Source organism: Pagrus major, chromosome 13, assembly GCF_040436345.1.
Source record: "Pagrus major chromosome 13, Pma_NU_1.0".
NCBI lineage: Eukaryota > Metazoa > Chordata > Actinopteri > Spariformes > Sparidae > Pagrus > Pagrus major.
In genome coordinates this window covers 23,364,006-23,387,210 of record NC_133227.1, presented here as the reverse complement: position 1 = coordinate 23,387,210, position 23,205 = coordinate 23,364,006, and the positions used below count along the sequence as shown (strand labels likewise).

Below are 23,205 nucleotides of genomic sequence, written 5' to 3'. Positions count from 1 at the left end.
GAAGAATGAAGCTTTAAATGACGACGATGACGATTCAAAGAGAAGTTTGACAATTTTTTTAATAGATTTAAAACATCAGAAAAAAACAAGTACACAGATCGACTCTCAGACGGATTCTCTTTCATTTTTATTTTTGTCCGTGTGTTTCACTTATTTTGTCCCAACAGTTTTTTTGTTTTAAATTCAGGATCTCTGATCTGCAAACAGACGGTAAAAAGAGTCTGACAGCTGACACTACAAACAGTAGAGAGGGAAAATCCACCTTCATCTTCATCATCATCATCGTCATGAGAGCAGAGCAGCTGTCCTGTCTAACAGTCAGTGTGTCCTACCTGTCCTACCTGTCCGTCTGTCAGTCAAATGTTAATAAACTGAGGTCCAGGGTCTCAAACACAGAGCGATGGAGACATCACCGACATCACCTGCATAAAACATCTCTGAGCTTCTAATTTTCTCTAATCAATGACACACTGATCATCTGTGACCATTACTTTGTTTGATAATTGATCATAAAATCTGATTGATCAAACATGAGTAGCTTTGTAACAGACTGGTGACCGGAGACATTCTCAGGAATCTGACAAAAAGGATTTGATACAGCACTACAGGGACCTGATCTGATAGAGGGGACCTGGTTTCATACAGCACTACAGGGACTTACTCCGATACAAGGGACCTGATTTCATACAGCATTACAGGGACTTGATCCGATACAGGGACTTGATTTAAACTTGTTTCAGTTTTGCTCTTAGTCTGCATTGTTTCAGTAGGAGCTCTGTTGCCATGGGAACTGAACCGCGGACTGTGTGAGAGTATCTAACCCAGCTTACCAAACACTTCATGTTTGTATCAATCAGAAGAAATATGGACCCTGTTTGGGCCCCCTGGCCTCAGTTTGGATAACCTTGTGTTTCACAGTTTTAAGTAAATAGAAACATAATATAAAGTAAATGTTTTTAGTCTGTGGGAGTTCAGGAGAACCAACACAACAGGAAGTGACATGTCAGCATGTCACAGCGTTTCACACCGCCAGACCAACGAGGGGTAAGCATGTTGAGCCAAAGCCCTCTACAGCATTAACTCAGGACTTACAGAGTAATTTAAATCTGAGATTCTGATGTCTGACATTTTGATCAATCGTTTTAAACAATCGTATTTAAAATAATCAACTCATTGCATTCAGTACAGCTGAGCATGGTTTAGCCAGTGTCAGCTTAGGGCTACCATATGGATCTTAATTAGTGTTTTTTAATACATCGCTGATTCTAATCAATGTAAAATGTGTGACATTATCTTGATACAGCTGTTTGATCATTTCACGCAGCTCCGTCAACCAATCATCAGGCTCAGTTTTCAGGGCAGGGCTCCAGTGATTTAAGTGAGATAACAATAGACTGGATCCTACATTTCCCATGAACGCATCTGTACAGCGTCTTTCATTAGAGCCTCACTGCTTGATACAGCCTACTCTTTAAACCACACCGCCAGTTTGTAACCCACACTGTAAATTAGACATATGTAGTCTGATGAAATCTTTTTTTCTTTTTCACTGGGGTTTGAACTTTGTTTATCGACAACGCTGTGACAGTGAGGCGATTGGAAACGCTGCTGCTGACTGACACCTGCCTGAAACTGATGACCTCTATGAAGACCGGGAAGGTAACCCTAGAAGTAAGCCCTGCCCACAGCTCCCCTGAACACTGACAAGTAACTCTGAACATCCGCCCCCTCCTCCAAACTGGAAGAACAGGAAACAGAAACATGAGCACTGTCCATCTGTCTGCATTAGTCTCTGACAGACAGACAGGTATCAGTCTGAGGAGGGGGAACGACAAGCTCCTCCTGCTTCCTGTAGTGGGCGGGCAAAGGGGAAGGGGCGTGGCATGTGTTGAAGGGGTGGGGAGGTGGGAAAGCAGTAGCTGATGCTACGTTTCAAACTGAGTGAGCAGCGCCCGGACTTCAGGCGTCAGCTGTTTGGCTGCACTGGCAGCCTCGGCAATGGCGCGGCGGTACGGCCCCTTCCTCTTCCTGTCAAAGCGTGACTGAAAGCTCTCCAGGAAGGGTGACAGCTGGGTGAGCGGCAGGAAGGAGGTGGTGGGAGAGCCAAACCAGGACACCCGTGCCTCCTGCTGCACTGCCAGCCCCGTGTCGCCACGCCGCGACACTGTGATGCCAAGCACGCGCGCTGGCCACCAAGGGAAACCGTAGATCTTTGCCCAGACAATGTCGCCGACACACACTGTCCGCCCATCAGGGAGCAAACACTTGGACACCAACTTGGAGAACACAGAGGAGGAGGACGAAGACGAGGAGGAGGAGGAGGACGTGGAAGACTTGCGACGCCTCTTCACTTCACCTCCATCCTCCTCTTCGCCAGCGGCCTGCATCTCCTCGCCATCAGCTCTGGGGGGAGGGGTGGCAGGGTAGGAGGAGGTGGGACACTTATGCCCTAACGAGGAGGAGGAGGAGGAAGAGGAGGAGGAAGAGGAGGGAGGGGGAGTGGGAACAGGGGGGGAGGAGGAGGTTGGTTCTCCATGTGTAGGGAGATCAAAGGTCTCTGTGGAGCTGCACTCTGAGTGAGAGGAGTCCAGGGAGGAGGATCGGGGAGGAGGATCCTCCACCTGCCCATCATCTCCTCCTTCTCCCTGCTCCACCTGCTCCGCCCCCTCCTCCTCAGGGGGACAGACCTCCTGTGACTCCATGGCAACACTGGCTGCAGTGGATTCGGGCATTGGAGGAGGAGCTGTGGTTGAGGGCGGGGGCGGGGCTTCGTGCAGGGCTGTGCTAGATGTGGGTGTGAGGGTGGGGCTTAAAGCAGGTTTGGGAGGCGACGAGCGTGCGCTCTGTTTTGTCGGGGAGGAGGAGGAGGAGGAGCAGGGCACCTGGCTATCGTCGGTACGATACCTTTGGGGTTTGAGACGCATTCTTGGTGGAAGAGGCGTGTGGGAGCTCGAGCTGACGGTGGCGCCGCTGAGGTGCTGGCGGCGGGTGAAGTGGACCTTCTGGTTGTGGTTCTGCAGGGCTGCAGCTCGGGTCACAGCCTTGGTATGGTCCTGGTTCTGGGTCTGACCCTGGTTTTGATTCTGGTTCTGGTCTTTGGGCCGTCGATGTGCCGGCGGTGGCTGAGAATTCCTCGCTAGTTTCTTGAGAACCTGCCGTGCTTTGGAGCGATCGACAGCAGAACCTTTGGACAGAACCTTCTTAGAGTTCAGCTTCAGACACATGCGGTTGGATGAGGATTGCGACGAGGATGAAGATGAAGCCACACCCCTCAGGACACGGCGAGAGGAAGATGATGATGAAGATGACACACGTATCCCCGATGATGAGCGTCTGTCTACTGCAGTACGTCCCCCTTTGTCGTCGCTCCTTAGCCGTTTGAGCTCTGAGGAGATTGGGCCGTCAGCTTGTCGCCGCCGCCGGGACGCCTCCTCACCCCTCAGATCCACTGGACCCCGTCGGGCCTCCCTGTGCCCGCCTGATGCTACCACGCTTTTGCACTTGTCGCAGAGCACCTGGCGGGGGCGGAGCTTAATGGCGTTCATGATAGAGGTTGGCTCCTCGCAGCGGTAGCGTCGCTTTGGCCGCTTGATCTTGCGTGGCAGTGGCTGAGGTAAGGCCTGGTTGTAGGTGTCCCTGATGAACAGAGGAGGAGGGTATGGTGCACCCTCCTGGAACAGCGGTGGCGGTTTGGAGGTCCAGGGGTGAGGATGGGGAGGGGGTGAGGATGTGGGATTGGTGGTGACCTCTTCTTGTTTGGTGGACGGGTCGTCGCTGGTAACTGGCTGTGACTGCATAGGCATCGGAGGGCGATTCCGGTCGTCCCGTCTGGGAAACACCGTGATGGGAATACCGTATGGTCCAAACCTAAACACACACACACAAAACAGGGTGAGAACTCAAATAAAAGGGCTGATTTGGTATGAGAACCTGAGATCTGATCTTAAAACTAAAGCTCTTGACTGGAACTAAACCTCTGGTTAAACAGATTAAATTAGGACATTTTATACTTCACATATATATATGTTTGATATGAATACATATAGGATATTAGTTAACATTTATATTTTCCCATTCACCCATTGAGCCCTCGCCTAGTCACTTGGTTTGTCCTTACTTTTCCTCACTACAGCCTTTTCTCAACCTAAGGAGGCTTTGAATTGCAGTAGAGAGTGTTTCTTTGGTAATCAGTTTAAATGTTTGATGATGTACATCACAATGGAAGATTTAATAATGCTGGAATTGGAAATATCAATAATTAATCAGCCCTTAAGAAAATATCAGCAGGTATTTTCATAATCAATTAATCAATTGAGACAACTGTGTGATTGTAAACAGAGTATTTTTGGATTGTTAGTTGACCAATAACATTTTTTAGAACAAGACGTTAATACAGAAAATACAGATAATTGATGATAAAAATGATACTTCTGATCGTCCTCATGCCAGAAAATAGAGAAAATGTCCATCTCAGTGACATCTTCAAATGAATTATAATGTATGTCATATTATACATTACATTATACACAACTGTTCAAAAGTTAGGAACCACCTGCCACAGAAACTGGACTCGGTGCAGTCAAAATACACATGAGGAGTTACGGTCTTTCATGTTAAATGGAGGTTTTATTCACCTAAATATTCGTCTTTTGAGGCCCACAAAATATTCAAATATGAATACATTCAGTGTCTGAATGATAGTCTACTGTTTCTATGCTAAAATAGCCATTAGAAAAGACAAAAACATCAATATAACAAGCAATTACAAACTATTTAGTTCATTAAACATAGAAAAACACAAAATGTTCAGATTGAAGAGGCAATTAGAAACAATATTATTTATTAAACGAATTGTTGACGTTTCAATAAAATCAGATTAGACCATTTTTATGTGATTAAAAACTACATCTTTTAGTAACTTAACATCTTATTTTAATAAAACTTTACCTTTTGGAAACATCCATCAGCACCCCGGAGAACACTTTCTCACCCAACCGGAAGGACACCACCAGCGCGTCATCAATGACGTGGTCCAAGGAGACCCGGACCTCGGACCCAGGACTCAGATCCTGCACAGAGGCGAAGGGCGGAGCACCGAGACCGTGTTCCGATCCAGGCTCCGGCCGGGAAGAGTCTTCTCCAGCGGATTTCTCTTGCTTCACGGTGTCCATCATTAGTCGCCTCTTCGGGGATCGGCAGGGCGGGGAGGAGTCCCGCAAGCCGCGGCCCGGCATCTCCTCGGTACCGGCTGAGTTTTTGCCGTACCCCATGTCTGGATCCAGATTGTCCAGAACCGACAACCGCTCCGCGTTACCGTCGTACATGGCGTCCTCCACGGGGTCGGGCCTAAGCTCCGGTTGAACCAGAGCCGTGTACCCTCTGTCTCGATCCGCGGTCTCAGCCCTGTCCGTCGTAACGTTGGTGGTCGGTTCCGCCGGTTCCGCCAAAGACAGCCCGGCCTCGGTGACGGGTGGGGGAGCCGGGAAGGAGTGCAGGAAGACGGCGGAAGGCTGCGGGTCCGCCAGGATGCTGCGGTACACCGCCTGCACCGATACGTTCCCGCCGCCCTCTGGATCTCCCGGTACTCCGGGGGAGAACCGGTCCATGCTGACCCTGTCCACCGGGAAGCTGTTAATCAGTTCATCGTTAACGGCGTTATCAGAGAGCGCTTTTCCCGCCGCGGGCTCCAGCTCCGGCCTGACATGGCGGCGCTCCTCCCCGTCCCCACCATCCTCCACCCGGGGGACGACCAACTCCACACCCGGGCCGTACTCCCGCGGCTCGTCGGTCTCCAGCAGGGATCCTGAGAGTCCCTGGCCGTCAAGGCCCGGTTCTGATGGGCCTTCGTCGTCCGCAGCCGCGGTTATTGTTGTTGTCTGAACCGCCGCAGCTCCTGGCTCTGCAGCCACGGCCGCCATTTTCTTCCGCTATGCTGCCGAGCAGCGCCTCGCCCCGCCCTCCCACAACACTGCCAGCTGCGCAGGCGCAGTGCCATTGGTCTGAGTTCCTGTCACTCAAATGAAACGACGGCGAGCGTGATCTCTGATTGGATGATTTTGTCCAAGTCTGTGAGGCGTGAGCCAGCCGCCAGGGGGCGTTTGTTTTTACAAGAAACAAAAACACTAGAGGCAAAAAAACAGCCGATATCTGATCAATCAGTACCTGGTGGTCAGTCTGCAGCTGATCAATACAGATATTTCTGAGCAGAATTCACAGCAGCTTAAGTTCAATCAGATAAAAAAACAGATCTTGAAATTAATGTCTAACAATTTAAAAAAACAAAAACACATTTTGATCAAAAAACCAGCCCCTAATACCGTAAAATTAAAGGAAAACCAGCAAGTTTAATAAAAAAACAAGCATAATAAAGTATAGTTCTGGTAATATTCTGTATTTCCCTTATAATTTATCTAACACTGTGAATCAACAACCTGATGTAAAATAATCAACATATTTGATATAATCAGACAGGCAGAATTCACCAAACCAATGCAGATCAACGAACTGTGAGCTTTTGTTCATGGATATATATGACTAAACTGTGGATATAATCAATGGGAGGTTAGATTTTAATATCACGAGTTGTTAAGGTTATTACCACTAAATAAAAAATACTGACCAAAAGTCATAACAGAGGGACCATCAGCCAGGCAGAATATTAGTCAGTCAGTTAGTCAGACACTAACTGATTATTAATGTTTGATTTTCATGTGAAGATATAGCTAATGATTCTCACATTCATTTAGACATCTCAAATGTTTTCACATCAATTTTTGCACCTTGCTAACCTTCATATCAGGTATCACATTATCATAAGAAAATGTAATGATCAGTGGAAATGAGGGTATGCCCAATGATTCTTCGAGATTTAAATAAAGGTTGAATTAATTAATTAATCGATTAATCTGCTGATTATTTTCTTAACTGAGTCATTGTTTGGTTGATAAAACACCAAAGAGTCAGTCATGACTCTCTCAGCTGTAAAAGGTTTAGAGTGAGTTATGACAAATTGCAAAAACATTCAAATGTGTATTTATATTTTTGTCAGGTAAGTAGGATCTTTCTAATTGGTCCACCTGGGGAAGGAAAACTCCTTCATTAACACCATGTTAGGATCCTTGATGACGAATCCACTGCATGTGTGGACCAGCAGAGGGCAGTGTCCCCTCAGACATCATCATGTTCAGATCCGAATTTTTACATTGAAGGGTTAATTTGCAAAAACAGATATCTTTGTTTTTATTTTTCCTAACTCCTGTTTTTTGTGTGCACTCCAGGTAAACATTTAACATTTTTATTTATTGTGCACTGTAGGGAATTTCAGTCTGTATAAACACTACGAACACTTTACATATAAACATTTTAGTTTACCTGTTTATTTGGTTTGTTTCTGGGTTACCTTCTGTTTGTTTTGTGTGAAAATACAAAAATCAATTTAACTAGAATATCCAGTAGTGAAATAACTGAGTATATGTACCCAGGTACAACTCTAAGGTTCTTTACGACAGGATTTCCATTTCCTGTTACTTTAAAATACTGATTGCCTGTTATTACATCAAAATTAAGCATCTCATACTAAAATAAAGCCATTAAAACCAAAGGGAACATTTTTATCTTTAAGTACATTTTGAAGCAAATACTTGTGTATTGGAGTATTTATACATTATAGTATTTGTACTCTTACCTGACTGAAGAGTCTGAACTGAGACCTTTTCTTAACCTGGTAGTATTTAACAGCAACATTTATCATGTATTTTGATTTTATTAACGTTTTAAAAAGTTAATAATTGTGTCTGTTATTTTTATATAAACTGTGTATTATTTTTATCCTTGACTTTGTTGTTGTTCATTGTCATCAGTGTCTTACTGTCTCAAAGCACATTTCATCGTCAATACATTGATAAAGTAGAGGTAAACAGGTAATCTGATTACCTGCAAGACAAAGTATCAGCATAGTATTTTTATGTAGGTGTGAAAATAATCTGAGCAAAAAAACACAAACTTGCCTGCAGTTTCTTCTTCTAAACAAACTGTCTGAACATGTTGAATTAATTAAAAGACATAATAAATAATGAACCATTGTGAGACATCCTGTGTGTCAACATCTAAAACCTGAATGAAAATAAATAAAGTTGTGTTTAATCTAATGAACAGAAAACAGTTTGGTACCACCTGCTGTTTGAACCGTACTTACAGTATAGTTATATATAAGTAACCTCACAGCTGTTATTGATATTTTGTTCAAAACTGTTTTATATTAGACAGTCTTGAGCACTGCTTCCTTTCTCTCAACATTCCCAAACACACAAACATCACAGAACATCAATATAGACGAGCAGTATTAAAGGCACACTGCGCAGGATTTATTCAGTTGCTTGTTTGTAAACGCACCAGAGGCAGTAGGTGATTCTGGAGAAAGATAACTGATTGTTGAGTGTCATGCCCAGGTCATCAAACATCAGCACGTTGGCATATCTTTCTCCAGAATGCTGATGTCCAGAAATATCCTGTACACAGTATTAATGCTAACCAAATAAGAAAATACAGGCAGATGGCAGTCTCCGCAGATACAGACACCGCAGACAGCGCCACACCAGAGACAATGACAGATACACATCTGATCTAATTAATATTTATCTCTGAAAACTGGTTCTTACAGTGTGAAACTACAACAATCGTCTAATCTGATATTAATCACAGTTCTGTTGTGTGTTAGAGCGAGTTACTGATTAATGTTGACAGAAACGGTTTAAAATGTGTTTCAGACAATATAACACCATTTGTGATGTGGCTTCATTTACATCTAATAAAAAATAAAAAATAAATCAAATATCTGATTTCATTTATTTAATGAAATGTTATAAATTGTGTTAATTTTTTTCAGTAAAATTAATTTTCTGGAACATAGAAAAACTTTGCTACTGAAGTGTGCCTCTCTTTGATTCTCATTGGTTCATTTACGACTTCAGCCTTCTGATTGGTCAAGTTTCAGTCCAGCCATCTGATTGGTCAAGGTTCAATCCAGCTGTCATTGGCATTGTCCGGTGTTGTCTGATTGGTCAGAGGGCATTGAGTCCAGTCCCTTCTGCATCCTTCAGCTCTTTTAAAGCCACGCCTTCTGTTGAGACCACACCCCCACTCTCAGAGGCTCCGCCTTCATGTAATGACACGCCCTCTTGTTGTTGGGTGGCGGGCTTTCTTCCAGACCTTCACACAGACAATTTCCAGTTAATGACGTTTAATAATTTATTACACATTGATCAGGTGCCTGATGACAACGACCAGCACTGTAACTAGCCCAGCAGCTAGTTAGCATTAGCATCACTATGCGCTGATATTTCAGTGGGGGTTGAAGCCAACATTGCTAATGAAGCTAAAGCTGTTAATGACGCTAATGATGCTAACACACCCGCTAATGAAGCTACTGATGCTAGCTGCTTGCTCACCATTTCTCCTCTACATCCTCGATGGTGTCTGGAAGCGGCACGTTCAATGTCTCTGGCAGGAAGCAAGCAAAGCAGCCAGCCAACACCGCCGCCCCCCCATACACCACACTGGGCAGAGCAGGGAGTACCTGGGAAATGTAGTCAGTCCATCAGTACTGTTAGCATTAGTTACCAGGACTGATCTCAGTACAAATGCAGAGATTCAGTGAGCTGATTTTGTTTAGACAGAAAGTTAAAGAGCAGCTCATGACAGCAGACGGACCGTCATTCGGCTCCAAGATAAAACAACATATGTGATAACTCGTTAGCTGATGTCATCAATCAAAAGCTTCCTAGCTAACATTACCATTTGATTACATACTGTGTGTTTCACTTCCAGGTTTAGACAAATGTCTCCAAGATGTGTGTTGATATTTCTGAATTAATCTATACCTTTCCTAATTGTATTGTATCAAATCGTTAACTAGAATGTGGTTGAATGCTTAAGTTAGCAGTTGTCTAATTGAAGCTAGTCAGTCAGTTATCCAACCTGTAGTTTTAATTTGAAATATGGCCTGATGTCCCTCCAGATTTAACTTTCCATTGTCACTTTCCTTTACAGTTGCTCAATCAGGAAGCAGTAAATTGATAACAATTTAAGATAACCTACATTTATATGACTTGAACCCTAGAACACAACAGTACAACATTTGTGTTTTTCCCACCCTGAGTGTGATGTAAGAGGAAAATGGCCACCGTGAGAATTTGGTCTATTGATTATTCATGCATTACTAACCTGTTTTTGCATTTCGATGACACCACTGATGACATGGATTGTATGAAGAAAACCTATATTCATTGATCAATTACGTTAATATTGTGATTTGTTAATGAGGTTTGGATAAGTGACGTCACCTCGTCGAGGATGAGAACAGCAGGGGCCGCCATGCTGCCGATTCTCGCCATGGTGGAGACGAAGCCCATTCCTGTCTGCCTGCAAACACAGAACACACACACACATCATGAGATCAATACATTTACAGATTGATCCAGCACTAGGTTGGTTTTTATCTTGGTGTTTTTCTCCTACATGCCAAACCAAAGATTTGTGTCAGTGGGTTTCTGGGGATCTGAACCATTAGTTTCACCTGATGATCGTGGGGTAGAGCTCTCCAGTGTACAAGTAGACGACGGTGAAGGAAGACGAGGTGAAGCCTTTCCCAAGACATGCCAAAGTGGTCCTGAGGGTCTGCATGTCTAGGGTAGGGACGGTAGGAGAGGATTCAGGGGGTATCGGGGCTCAGGTTAGAATTTGGATCAGTGCAGTGACGGTGTACAAAGTGGTTTGCTTTGAATGTGTTCAGCTCCTGATTTACAAAGACAGCAGGTTCTTGAACAGTCAGCTCCTGGACTGAAATTCTGGGCTACCTGCTTGGTGGTGTGTCTTTAATAATGGTCAAAGGAGCAGCTGTAAATACTTCCTTCCCACAATATTATGGAAGAAAAGCAGCTCCACTAATTCATTAGAAAACACATTTAATTTCCTATAAATTCTTCACAATAAAAGCCCCCCATTATTTAGTTACAGAAAAGCTTTTATTATGTAGCAAAAAACCTGTGAAATGTTAACTTAACAACTCCCGAAAGAGCTAAAAGCGAACTAGTAAAATACAGCAGATATCTGAACGTACAAACGGGGACGAAGGAGAGAAAACAAACTTCAAACCACAGGGATTCAGTCAGAAACTACAAAACTACTGAACACGCAGAGACATTAACGTCTTCATCTCCGGTCTCCTGCACAAACACGAGTCTCACAGCGGAGACGTCACAGCAGCCTTGGAGGCAGGCACTCTATGTATTACGGTGGATTAGTGTTCGTTACCTGAGGGGACGAAGATGTTGGCGAAGATGATGAGGGCAGACAGGAAGAGACAGGCTGCCTGAGTGATCCTCCTCCCCAGGTAAGTGAGCGAAGCCAGAGCTATTAGTTTGAAGGGAAAATCAACAGCTCCAAAGATGATCTGCATCAGGTAGATATTCACCTGGAACAACCAATAGGAAGAGAGCTCAGTATTTACCAGCCAATAAGAGGAGAGCAAAGGTAGACAGGTGACTACATTAGACTCACTTAAACGTCATCACCATGGTAATATTTCCCATCCATACTGATCATATTATCTGATTTGAATTTCAATCAGGTGACTCACCCCGAACTTCTGCAGGTCCATTGCCAAACCATAGTACGCAAAACTGGTTGAGAACCTGCAGAGGAAGACAAACTGCTGATTCTCAAATCTTCTCTGTTGTCTATTGTGGTTTAGATTGAAGCTGTATTTGTTGTTGCTGAATAGATAAACAAATAAATAAGTATAAATGAATAAATGGGAATAAAATCAGGTGAAGCAGGTGTATTTTCTGACCAGACAGCAACCAGACAGATGGAGATACGTCTCATCCCTCTGGTCTTCAGCAGGTCGTATGCTGTAAATGAAGAACGACTCGACTCGATCTCCTTATGCATGTGAGAGTGTAGAACCTGCAGGTGACACAGGACTGATCTCAGCTTCTGATTGGGTAGCACAAAACTCTATGTATGTGACAAACAGACAGGTAGTTAGTCAAACAAACGGACAGGTTACCTCCAGTGTTAACTTATCGATTATCTCTGCTTTTCCGTTGATTCGAGCAACTCGGTGAAGACTCTTTAATGCCTCATCAGATCGACGTTTCAGAACCAACCAACGAGCTGACTCGGAGTACCACCTGACCAATCAGAGAGCAATAAAATTAGAACAAACAGGTAGACATATAGACATTTATTTTGAAAGTCCACACTGACCAGCTGTAGGCGAAGAACAAGAAATGGGGGGCACAGACTGTTAACTGCAGCTTCCTCCAGTCTCTCAGCCAATAGGCAAGCCCTGCTAGGATCATCTGACCAAATGTGAAGAAGAAAGAGGTGAGCGTGCCCACTAATGTCCTCTCTCTGGTCGGGATCCACTCCACCTCTGGAGACAGACAGGTAGATAGACAGACAGGTTGATTGACCTCTGAGGACATGTCATCGGGTTGGAGACTAAACCTGAAGTTTGAGACAGACAGAAAGGTAGACAGGTACTCAGTGAGACTCCATTGAGGATGATTCCTGACACCGCCATCCCAGACAGGAATCTAAAAATGCAGTAGACGGAGTATGAAGGCGAGAGGGCGGAGCTACAACCGAGCACACCAAGCTGCAGGTACGACCAAATAAGGACCGACCGCCGACCAAACCTGAGAGAAAGAGAGGGACAGAGAGAAAGATTCTGATTGGTTTGATTTTTCAGTGTGCCTACAACAGACGCTCAGGACAGAAGATGCAACTAAAACATGGAAACATTCCTACAATCATTACTGGTTGATGGTTATATGTGTGTTTACAGTTTGAACAGGTGAGTATCACCTATCTGACAGGCCGCCGTAGATGATGGCTCCTGCTAAAACTCCGCCCATATAGATGGTCTGAATCATCTGCTTCAGAGGACGTAGAGAACACACCAGCCCCCACTGAGAGACAGATTCACAGAGACAGACAGGGAGATAGAGAAACAGTGAAATGAATGTAAGTGTCCTAAAGGATCAATTCAGCCTTCTTAAAGATCACTACAACTTCCTGTTAACAAACACCACCTCATTAGCCTCAGCATTGATGAATGAAGTGAAGTGAGCAGTTACCTCAGAGACAGTGGTGGCGAGGAACTCGGAGCGGTCGAACGTCCATCCGTCCAAACATCCTTCTGTCTCTAGCTGGCTAACATTAGCTGAGTTGTTGGCAACTAACAGCTGCCACTGAGGCTCTACATACCTGAATAAAAGACAACCACAAGTGGAACAGGCTGTGATGTCAGAGGAAATGTAGTCATCAACACAATGCAACACAGAGAGAATGAACAAAACAGAAAAGCTTTTACCTCCTGCAGCGGTCCAGTCTATTTCCTGAAGAGTCCAGTGGGATGAAAGCTTTCAGCAGCTGCCCGTCATCCACCTGAAACAACCAATCACGTTCAACCAAAGAACCAAACCAATCACGTTCATCCAAAGAACCAAACCAATCACGTTCATCCAAAGAACCAAACCAATCACATTCAGCCATCACCGTAGTACGCTGATTCATTACTTAATCAGATCAGACAGATAGGTCACCTAGTAGTGAGACAGGTTACCAGGAAGTGAGACAGGTCACCTGGTAGTGAGAGAGGTCACCTGGTAGTGTCAGACAGGTCACTTGGTAGTGAGACAGGTTACCTGCTAGTGTCAGACGGACACTGCTAGGTAACCTGGTAGTGAGACATGTTACCTGGTAGTGAGACAGGTTACCTGGTAGTGAGACAGGTTATCTGGTAGTGACAGGCAGGTTACCTGGTAGTGAGACAGGTGACTTGGTAGTGTCAGGTAGGTAACATGGTGGTAAGACAGGTTACCTGGTAGTGAGACTGGTAACGTGGTAGTGTCAGGCAGGTAACTTGTCATGAGACAAGTTACCTGCTAGTGTCGAACAGGTTACGTGGTAGTAAAACAGATTACCAATTAGTGAGACAGGTGTCAGACAGGTTACCTTGTCTTAAGACAGGTTACCTGGTAATGTCAGACTGGCTCAGACAGACCGGTCACCTGGTAGTGTCATGTAATTTCAGACAGACAGGTTACCTGTTGGTGCGACAGGTTGTAGAGGCTGTGATTGGCCGGCAGGCTGCAGTGGTGGGTGGGGATTCCTGAGATGAAGTTGTTCAGCAGATTCTGACTCGCCATCATCAAACCAGGTAAACTAATCAGAGTCACGTGGAGCCACTGGTACCTGCCAAACCCGCCCACCTCACCATGGCAACCAGAAGGGACAGTAAGCACATGTTACACACCTGCATCACACCTGGTCTACCTGGACCAGTGTTCAGTTGAACTAATATCAGAATAATTAGGAACAGCACAGTCACTCACCTGCTCCAGCAGATCACCGAAGCCCATCTCTTCAGTCCAATGTCTTCAGTTTAATGTCGTTCTTATATTTTTAGGTGCAAATTTAAATGTATTAAAATATTTTCTAAAACTTCTTGTTCATGTCTTTAGCTCATCCACCAACACAGGTGTTCATTTAATAATAACAATAACAATAACAATAATAAAAATAATAATAATAATAATAATAATGATAATAATAATAATAATAATACAAACAGATGTCTTGTGTTTTCAGGATTTGAGGTCCGGTTCCAACTGAATGAACCTGAGCACAAGACAAATGTATAAAAATGCATATACAATAATAATAATTAAAAAAAAAATACAAAACAAGTTTTCAAAGGTGAAACAGTGAAACACAAAAACTTTTCCGAACCTCCACCAAGCTATCCCAAACTGTGTCCACAACCATTTAAACCCTTTAAAACCCACTGCACGTTCTCCTGTATCAGTCCTTCAAAAATCTTTGTCGTACGTTTGTCGTATCGTTATGTCCTGAGGTGCAGGCATCAAAGCAAGGGACGCCAACAGACTGAATAAACTCATCAAGAAGGCAGAGTCTGTTGTTGGCTCTTAGCGTGTCACCCTGGCGGAGGACAGGATGCTGGCAAAACTGCTGGCAATAATGGACAATGCTTCTCACCCCCTCCACAAAACTCCGGACAAATTTAAGAGCAGCTTCAGCAACAGACTCATTCAACCCCGCTGTCTAAAGGAACGGCACAGGAAATCCTCCTGGTGCCATCAGACTTTATTACGCACACCCCATAACACACAAATAATGCGCTTTAAATAATTATTACTGTAAACACTTATGTTCCTCTTACCTTTTCTCTTCTACCTCAGTATTTTATTTTATAGCTACTTAAGCATTTTATTGTACATAGTATTTGATTGTTTTTTTTTTATATATATCGTATATAGTTGTTTTTTTTAATCTATCTATCTATCTATCTATCTATCTATCTATCTATCTATCTATCTATCTATCTATCTATCTATCTATCTATAACTCAACAGAAGTGCTGCAGCAGTGGTTTACAGTGAACTCTAAAAAGGTGAAATATTTGCATGGAGTCTGGTGAGAGTTCTTAAAGGATTACTGCAGCTGCAACAAAATGAAAACAGAATGAAAAGAGGATTTTCTCTAGAAATGACTGAAAACATACTCACAGTTTGCAGGCTGACGGGTGACTGGAGGTCTGAGATGGAGAGACAGGTGGAAAGATGGGTGGAGAGAGTGAAGATGTAGTTGACAGACACATGAACATTAATAAGTGACTGCACCAACTCCCTGTCTCTCTGCCTGCCTGTCTGTCTCTCTCCTGGTGTCTTCTATCTGTGTTTGAGAGACACTGTTTACACAACTGACCCCATTTGTTTACCTGGTTTGACAATCATTTGTGTTTCAGTTAGTGGTTGCGTGTTCTCTCTCTCTATCTTCGGTCTGATAAATGAAATCTTAACCCTAATAAAACCAGAATGAGTGAAGCTGCAGACTGTCACCCAGGACTTCCGGTGAGTTTTTCACAATAGAGGCCTCACACAGTTCATTTGCAAGCAGCAACAGGAAGTGTAACATCTCATTTGTTCAAAACTCTCCTAGACCTCCTCCTGCAGGGTTTTGACTCGTGAAAAACTCCTCCTCTGAGTTTGTTTTCATGTCCCAGCTTCTCGCTGAGTCTCTGAAGTTTTTCTCTCCTGGAATTCATCCGACTGAGTTTCAAACAACAAACGTCTCAGCAGGTTTCAGCTCCAGGCGACACGACAAGGACACAGCAGACGGACTGAAGGGACAGACACGTGTTCAACACATATGAAACATATTGCAAAATGAAACACATAAAAACACATTGTGTATGCAACAAACTTGTTGAAAAATATATATAAATATACACACATATACATGCATTAACACAAACATACAGAAACAATAATATATGGAACACATTAAGCAACCACATATATATAACACATAACATGTACACACATGCATAGAAGACATCAATAACAATCAATATTTACATAAACAATAACATAGATCGAATCACCTGCGATATAAAACAAAATGACACATACATGAATAAGTAATATAATCTGTAAAACACAAGAAAATGTCCATGTGTGAAACACATTAACAGGGATTGAAAACAAATTAAAATATTTAGAAACAATAATATATAAAACACATTAACATAAAACAATTATGTAAAACATTAACATATAAAGATATCATTTAGGATGTTTTCTTTTAGAGAACAGTCAAAATTGAATAACATCATTTGTTGTTAATAATTTATGGGAAGCAACTTGTTCAATGCTTTCTATGCTTTTAACAGCTCTTTTTTACATTAACATATAGAAAAATAAACAATCATATGAAACACATTAACAACGGTATTTTTTAACACATAATTGTTTAATCTTACAAGATAACAATATTAAAATCTAAATAACAAAATTCAAATGATATTACAATATGCAGCTTGTTCAAAGCTTTTTATAATTCTATTTCATTTCACATTTTTCTCCAAGTGCTTTTGTTTCATCAATGATCTACATCATGTGTTTTATGGCTGAATTACATCAAGGCAAACATCATGTTGACTCATGATGAACAACAAAACATTGACTTGAATGTTGAACATTAACACGTTAAAGTTGAACTCAACTACAATCATTGTCAGCTGCTTGTCGCATGTTAGTAAAAAATGTCCTCTGTGACCTTTTTTTGTGACACCACAGCAGATCAAATGTTTAAAAAGATGTTTAAAATACAAAATGAATTGTAAGATTTAAACCATTCAGATCTCCTGCATCAAATTTAAAATGTTCAATATGTTGTTTATTATATTTAACTGTCTTGCCCCTTTTTTCTGTATTTAAGTTTGTACAAAAAATAGTTAAGTCATCAGATTTGACAGTATTACAGTATACCATTTATTATATTGCAGTAATACTGAAGTATATAAAACAGACAGACATATGATTAATATCTGTACACTGCATCTGTACACTGCAACAAAAAACGTTTCAGATAATACATTTGCAATTTAATTGTTGCTAATTAGGAAAAGAATATAGACCTACTGACAAAATACTGTCAGTTCTGTCTAATAATACTGTTGCATGTAGTAAAGTGTTCAATTTTCCACAACACAAGTTTTGTTCGGTTGTGTAGTTTTAAAACAACTCATTTTTGAATGAAGTTTGATGTGACAAAAAAAACGAACAAAAACTACAACAGCCAGAAAGTCTTCAAGTGTTCAAATCCGAAAATAATAATCAACTGACAAAATGCTGTCAGCATGAGTATACACAGTCCAGTATACGGTTAGTACTACTACTATGGGGCTATTTTGCTTGATCTGTACGTGATTATTTTATTATTTTAAAATGAAGTTTGGTGGGACAACATTTCAAATGTTAAATCAAACATTTTGGACAAAATCAGTCTGCATTTCTTTATTCAGTCATATTTACAGAGAAAACGTTTGTTCGTCCCTGAAGGGATCATGGTGGGTTCAACGACACATCACTGTCATGACAAAAAAGCACTGAGATCTTACCTCTGAGGATATGATTCAGACTGAAGCATAAATATCAAAGTAATTCATTAAAATACATAGTGTTTGCACAACATACACTCATATACACTCATACACATATGCTACCGAGAACATTTCAATAGATATCTACAAAAATGGGAGTAAAAATAAAAATATACATGAAGTGGAGTAAAAGGCTAAAACTGCAGCAAAAAACTGTTTTTTTTTAGTGGAGTTCTGCATTCATTACACCACACTCAGTGACCCAGAAAAGGTCAGACTAACGGAGTTAAAAAAAACAAGAAATTTTGACAATCCAACAAGAAACATTTACAATGTGTAACTGGGTCATCCAATCAGCAGATCCCACTGCTCACATCGCATGAATTTCTATAGCGTGGTGAGAAACTCTCTGACCTGCAGGAGAAAACAGACTCCAGGTCAGATAAAATTGCAGAAAAGAGATCCTCGGAAGTGAAAAAGAACAGAACAAAGTAGAGACAAGTGAAGTAAAATAGAACCTTGTCAATGATGGCTTCCTGTTTGATCCGATCATTCTTGAAGTTGTCGTCAACGTCCAGAATGAGAACAGGAAGGTCATTCAAGTACTCAAAGTCCAACCTGAACACACAAACACAAATTATTTATACAGTTATTAACATTGTTGCGTTCATTGCAGTAAACCCCTTCGGCAAGAACTGATGACATACGAGGGACTTTAAAGGCTGTCCCCTTTATTTGGGAGAGATTTCAACCAATACCTCTCGTAACTCTGTTCTGAGGGGCAAGAGGGCACTTGAAAAAGAGGGGGAGGGGTAAAAATTGTAAATGGAGCGAGCCTTTGAGTGGCGTCCCTGTGCTGTGTTGTGAGCATGCTCGGTAGTGTTGCTTACCTGAGGTTCCTGTGGAAGAGCCAGGATTCATGTTTGAAGTGAAGCTGTTCAAGATACTCCAGAGGAATCCCCTGCTCCTCCTCCCTGCCCCGGTGGAGCAACCGCTGCATACACCGCTGAAATTTACAGAGAAATAGTGTGAGCCTGAAGGCAGCGCTACAACATACAGCTGCTATTCGTATGTACGGGAAACACTGACATATAACAGGTGTTAACACTGTAGTAGCATGTAGTAACGAGGTAGCAGCAGCAATCTACCTCTAACTGTGATGGTTTGGCATGAATACAAGAACCGTTAAAGCCCTACAAGAGTAGTAGTAGTATCATTAGCAGTAGGAGTAGTAGTATCATTAGCAGTAGGAGTAGTAGTAAGAGTAGCAGTAGTAGTAGTAGTAGTAGTAGTAATAGAAGTGGTAATAAGTAGCAGCAGCAAGAGTAGTAGTAGAAAGAGTATTAATAGTAGTAATAGCAGTAGTAGTAAAAAAATAGCAGTAGCTGCATTAATAGTAGTAGTACTAGAAGTTGCAGTAGTAGTAATAGTAGTAGCAGCGGCAGCAGCAGTAGTAGTAGCAGTGGTAGTAAAAGAAGTAGAGGTAGCACTAGTAGTGGTAACTATAGCAGTAGTAATAGTACTAGTAGTAGTAGTACTGAGGTGTCTGTGTCACTACACATTCTGAGCTATGATTTGATTTCCACCTGGTACTTTTGGTTGTGGGGGTTAAGGAAGGTGTCAGATGGGGAGGACATCTGTTAGGTGACATTAGAGTAATTAGTCAGTTCTGTGTGTTTTGGAGGGCAGTTGGAGGACAAGATAATACAGTTTAACTGTTATGCCAAATGATCAGGAGCCGGCTCAAATATACATTTCCCCAAAAGGACAGAGAGACAGTCAGGTCAGTTTTAGGGCACATGTCCCAAAGAAGGACATCAGCAGAGTAGGTAATCTAAAGAGGAGGTGACATTCCATAGGAGACCGGTCAACTCCTCTTTTGCCTACTGGATAGAGAAACCCTAAATCTACCAAAGTGACCAATTAGAAGAAGTAGGTAGGTGTGGACGAAAGTGCTTTAAAAAGGCCCGCGCAGACAGAGAAGGTTAGGTGGGTAGTTGTAGATTTCCTAGATCGGAGAGGATTTCTGGTAGAGCAGAGGGCAAAGCTTGAGGCAGAGCTTTGTCAGATATTGGGAACACCGGGTGCGGCTTTATCTATTCTCACCCAGCCTCGCCTCCGCAGATTCTTTTATCATCAAACTACACGCTGACATCTTTGAGGAAGAAAAGCCCAGAAACAACAGTACCTGTGGCTGAGCTCTCAGGTAGATGATGGCGTCGAGGGCGAGGTCATGTTCAAACTGGTTCAGTAACCAGGTGTGCCAGTCCTGATAAACACTCCACTCTGTTTCTGTCAGGTTACCACACTCAAACAGGTTGGATGCAAACACGTACCTGTACACACAATACACAAGGTTAACTTAGGTACCCTAACCCAGTCTCAGGTGTGTGTGTGTCTGTGTGTAGTTACCTGTCTGAGTAGACAGAGCGTTCGTAGAACTGAACAGGACTTTCAGCCTGCTGAAGTTTGACCGACGGAGACTGAAGTTGAGAGCGAACTCTGCTGAGACAGGCGTAACTCTGACAGACAGAAGGATAAAGACAGACGGGTGGAAGGTTAGTGTTTGTGAAACAGCTCCTCCTATTGCTCACCAGCACCATTTGAATGTGCAAAGTCAGGTGTAGTTACCTGGAAGGTGTAGGACCAGCGGCTCGGTTTATCATACAACATCTGCAGCAGGTTTCCGCCACTCTTCTGAGAGGAACTCAACTCCTGCAGACAGAAAGGTGCACATGTGATATCTTTGTAGTTGTAATATGAAATGTCCCTGGGCAAGACACTGAACCCCAATTTTGTCCTGATGGTAGCCGGCTGCCATCTGTGTGTTCGTCAGTCGTGGAAGAAGCAAGTATATGAATGAAGACGTATAAATAAAGCTTTTAAACTGGAAGGAGAGGAACTTTTTTATAAAACTCTTAATATAATGATGTCATAGTAAACTGTTGTTTTTGGGCTGCGATTGGTAATGATTTTTGTGCTGATTGATTGTCTATAAAATGTCAGAAAATGGTGAAAAAAATGTCAATCAGTGTTTCCCAAAGCCCAAGATGACGTCCTCAAATGTCTTTTTCTCTCCACAACCGAATGATAATCACTTTACAGTCATAAAGGGGTAAATAAACCAGAAAATCTTCATAGTCAAGAGAATATTTGCCTTTTTTCCTTCAATTGCTTTATCAAAAATAGATTCATTGCAGCTATAGTTGTGTTCTGGGGCTGCATATTCACCTGGTAAACGTCATCGCTGTCGTTCTGGATGTTGCACCATTTCCCGATGGGTTCAGGAATCACCTCCCACTCCTCTGACGCCCCCTCAAGGAGACGCACGAAGGTGGACTTCCCGGCAGCTGAGAGACAAACACTCAGTACATAAATACAGTTTTATGGTGCTTGTACCAGAGCATGTTAACTATCACCTGCTTCTGGGCTACAGCGTAAAAATACACTCATATGATAAAATATTAAGTATTGTTACAGATTAAACCAGTACACTGTTTTGTAAATAAGTATCCAAAAGTCAAACTTGAGTTAAAGATATAGTGTTAAAATATTACTTTGGTAAAAGTTTTCCATATCAATAATACTTAAGGAAGTGTCTTAAAGTATGATATCATCTGTACTTAAGTATCACAAGTCATTTTCTGCCAATAAATGTATGTAAGCATAAAAAAAAAACAAGTATACAAAACATATAATATATAAAATGCATTAAATTAATTTAGAAATGTGTTACTTTGGCTCTGAGCAGCATGTAATCTGGAAAGTAACTAATAACCCAAGTAATAAAATACATGAAGTGGAGCAAACGTAGAACATTTTCCCCAAAATGTAGGGGAATGGAAGAGGAAGTGAAAATACTGAAGTTAAATACAAGTACCTCAAAATTGTAATCGAGTACAGTACTTGAGTAAATGTCCTAAGTTACATTCCGCCATTGTCAGTACAGTACATGCTGTACCTTCTAGTACATCAAGTACTACATTTAAGTGCTGGACACGTCAATGCACCATCCAGTTAAAATCCCAAAATACAACATTATGTAGTCATACACATCTTACAGTCTACTGTATGAGTACTTTTACTTCTGAGTGACGCAATATTTAGCTGATATTACTTCTCTACTTTTACTTGAGTAACAATGTTGGACTTTTTCATTCACTAGAGTTTGTGCACATCAATGTATTCATTCATTGATTAAAAAAAAAAAACACCCTGACCAGAAGTGAAAGCGTCACAGATGATCGATTATTGCCAAGAAAACATTTTGTGACTTGTTTTGTTTATCTGACCGGTTCAATTTGGCGCCAATCAGCTCCGTCGAGGCGGGATGGACTTTTAACTCAAGTTAAAAACTACAATCCTCCATGTTCCTCCCAGCCGTCAGTAAACTGATGTCAGCAGCAGGACGGAGAGTTTTTAACAGTTTTAAACAAGAGATCACCAAAAACACAGTGCTGGTACTAAACTCAGCGGTGATCAGTGCGCGTCGGGGTCAGAACTCACCGATGTTTCCCTCGATGGAGATCTTCTTGTGCCTGCGGGAGAAGCTGTCGTCGAGCTGCGGGCTGCCGGACACACGGAACGGCCTCTTCGGTGGAGTTGCCATGTTTAAAAACAATCTCTTCAAGGTTGTTTATCCTGACAGGGAGGTAGACACAGGTTGTGTTGTTGTTGTTCGTTTGTTTGTACTCTCTCCTCTCGCGCAGACTGACTCTACTGCCCGCCAGCTGCTTCTTAAATTGAATCCCGCGCGCGGATGAATGTCAGCTTCCGGGGGCGGGACTAAAAGGGAGCACAGATAGTTCATGACGAAAATGTCTCACTCCGCACCCTTTTCCAGAGCTAAAATACAGATGTCTCACTCTGCTCCCGTTTCCAGATGTAGCTCCACCGAAATATCATGACACAAAGCTTTACACATTGTCCACATCTAGATAACCATCCAATCATAATGAATGAAAAACTGTTTCAAAGAAAATTGAGTTTCATAATTGATCAGAACTTTATCCACCATCACAACTTTAAAGGATAAGTTCACCCAAAAATGAAAATTACGAAATTATCTATTCAACCCCATTATGGTGGAAAGTTGAGTTTTGAAGTCCACAAAACATTTGTGGAGCTTCAGATTTTCACAGATTTACGCATTAACAAGGCTGTAAACAATTACTTTTCACATCAATTTGGTTTATCTGGGCTTCGGGAGACTTGGATTACACCCGATGAGC

The 23,205-nt window shown here is 42.3% G+C and overlaps 3 protein-coding genes across 5 annotated transcripts; all 3 read right to left on the bottom strand.

Annotated features, from left to right (window-relative positions):
• Nucleotides 1-1,835: 1,835 nt before the first annotated feature.
• pwwp2a (PWWP domain containing 2A) lies at nt 1,836-5,965 on the bottom strand. Its single transcript, XM_073479628.1, has 2 exons — nt 4,948-5,965; nt 1,836-3,867 (listed from the first exon to the last, which is right to left on the bottom strand). Exons 1-2 carry the CDS (start codon nt 5,916-5,918, stop codon nt 1,926-1,928), a joined length of 2,913 nt encoding a protein of 970 aa, XP_073335729.1. The 5' UTR covers nt 5,919-5,965; the 3' UTR covers nt 1,836-1,925.
• Nucleotides 5,966-9,059: 3,094 nt separating this feature from the next.
• Nucleotides 9,060-14,429, bottom strand: oatx (organic anion transporter X). Of its 3 annotated transcripts, XM_073479903.1 has the most exons (16): nt 14,403-14,429; nt 14,125-14,279; nt 13,827-13,845; nt 13,379-13,452; nt 13,143-13,272; nt 12,871-12,974; nt 12,547-12,701; nt 12,268-12,436; nt 12,068-12,191; nt 11,849-11,964; nt 11,636-11,690; nt 11,311-11,470; nt 10,574-10,682; nt 10,341-10,419; nt 9,447-9,574; nt 9,060-9,207 (listed from the first exon to the last, which is right to left on the bottom strand). In XM_073479903.1, the coding sequence occupies exons 1-16, from the start codon at nt 14,427-14,429 to the stop codon at nt 9,060-9,062; spliced, it is 1,752 nt and encodes a 583-aa protein (XP_073336004.1). The 3 variants fall into 3 exon arrangements, with proteins under 3 accessions (XP_073336004.1, XP_073336003.1, XP_073336005.1); XM_073479902.1 differs by lacking the exon at nt 13,827-13,845 and having other exon boundaries at nt 13,379-13,463; nt 14,123-14,279; XM_073479904.1 differs by lacking the exons at nt 9,060-9,207; nt 13,827-13,845 and having other exon boundaries at nt 9,443-9,574; nt 14,115-14,279.
• Nucleotides 14,430-17,873: 3,444 nt separating this feature from the next.
• On the bottom strand, nt 17,874-22,683 carry LOC141007319 (deoxycytidine kinase 2-like). The gene is made up of 8 exons (XM_073479669.1): nt 22,481-22,683; nt 21,206-21,324; nt 20,606-20,689; nt 20,387-20,496; nt 20,163-20,310; nt 18,865-18,980; nt 18,493-18,592; nt 17,874-18,388 (listed from the first exon to the last, which is right to left on the bottom strand). Exons 1-8 carry the CDS (start codon nt 22,581-22,583, stop codon nt 18,362-18,364), a joined length of 807 nt encoding a protein of 268 aa, XP_073335770.1. The 5' UTR covers nt 22,584-22,683; the 3' UTR covers nt 17,874-18,361.
• Nucleotides 22,684-23,205: the final 522 nt, after the last annotated feature.

Excerpts from the sequence above, each read along its gene's own strand:
- pwwp2a (XM_073479628.1), bottom strand. The coding sequence starts at position 5,918 with ATGGCGGCCGTGGCTGCAGAGCCAGGAGCTGCGGCGGTTCAGACAACA. Across the intron at positions 3,868-4,947 it reads CTGATGGATGTTTCCAAAAG|GTTTGGACCATACGGTATTC; the intron begins GTAAAGTTTTAT and ends GTGTGTGTTTAG.
- oatx (XM_073479903.1), bottom strand. The coding sequence starts at position 14,429 with ATGGGCTTCGGTGATCTGCTGGAGCAG. Across the intron at positions 11,691-11,848 it reads ATCTGTCTGGTTGCTGTCTG|GTTCTCAACCAGTTTTGCGT; the intron begins GTCAGAAAATAC and ends CTTCCTCTGCAG. Across the intron at positions 9,575-10,340 it reads CTGTTCTCATCCTCGACGAG|GTACTCCCTGCTCTGCCCAG; the intron begins GTGACGTCACTT and ends TACATTTCCCAG.
- LOC141007319 (XM_073479669.1), bottom strand. The coding sequence starts at position 22,583 with ATGGCAACTCCACCGAAGAGGCCGTTCCGTGTGTCCGGCAGCCCGCAG. Across the intron at positions 18,593-18,864 it reads CTCTTCCACAGGAACCTCAG|GTTGGACTTTGAGTACTTGA; the intron begins GTAAGCAACACT and ends TTGTGTGTTCAG. Across the intron at positions 18,389-18,492 it reads AGGAAGCCATCATTGACAAG|GTCAGAGAGTTTCTCACCAC; the intron begins GTTCTATTTTAC and ends TTTCTCCTGCAG.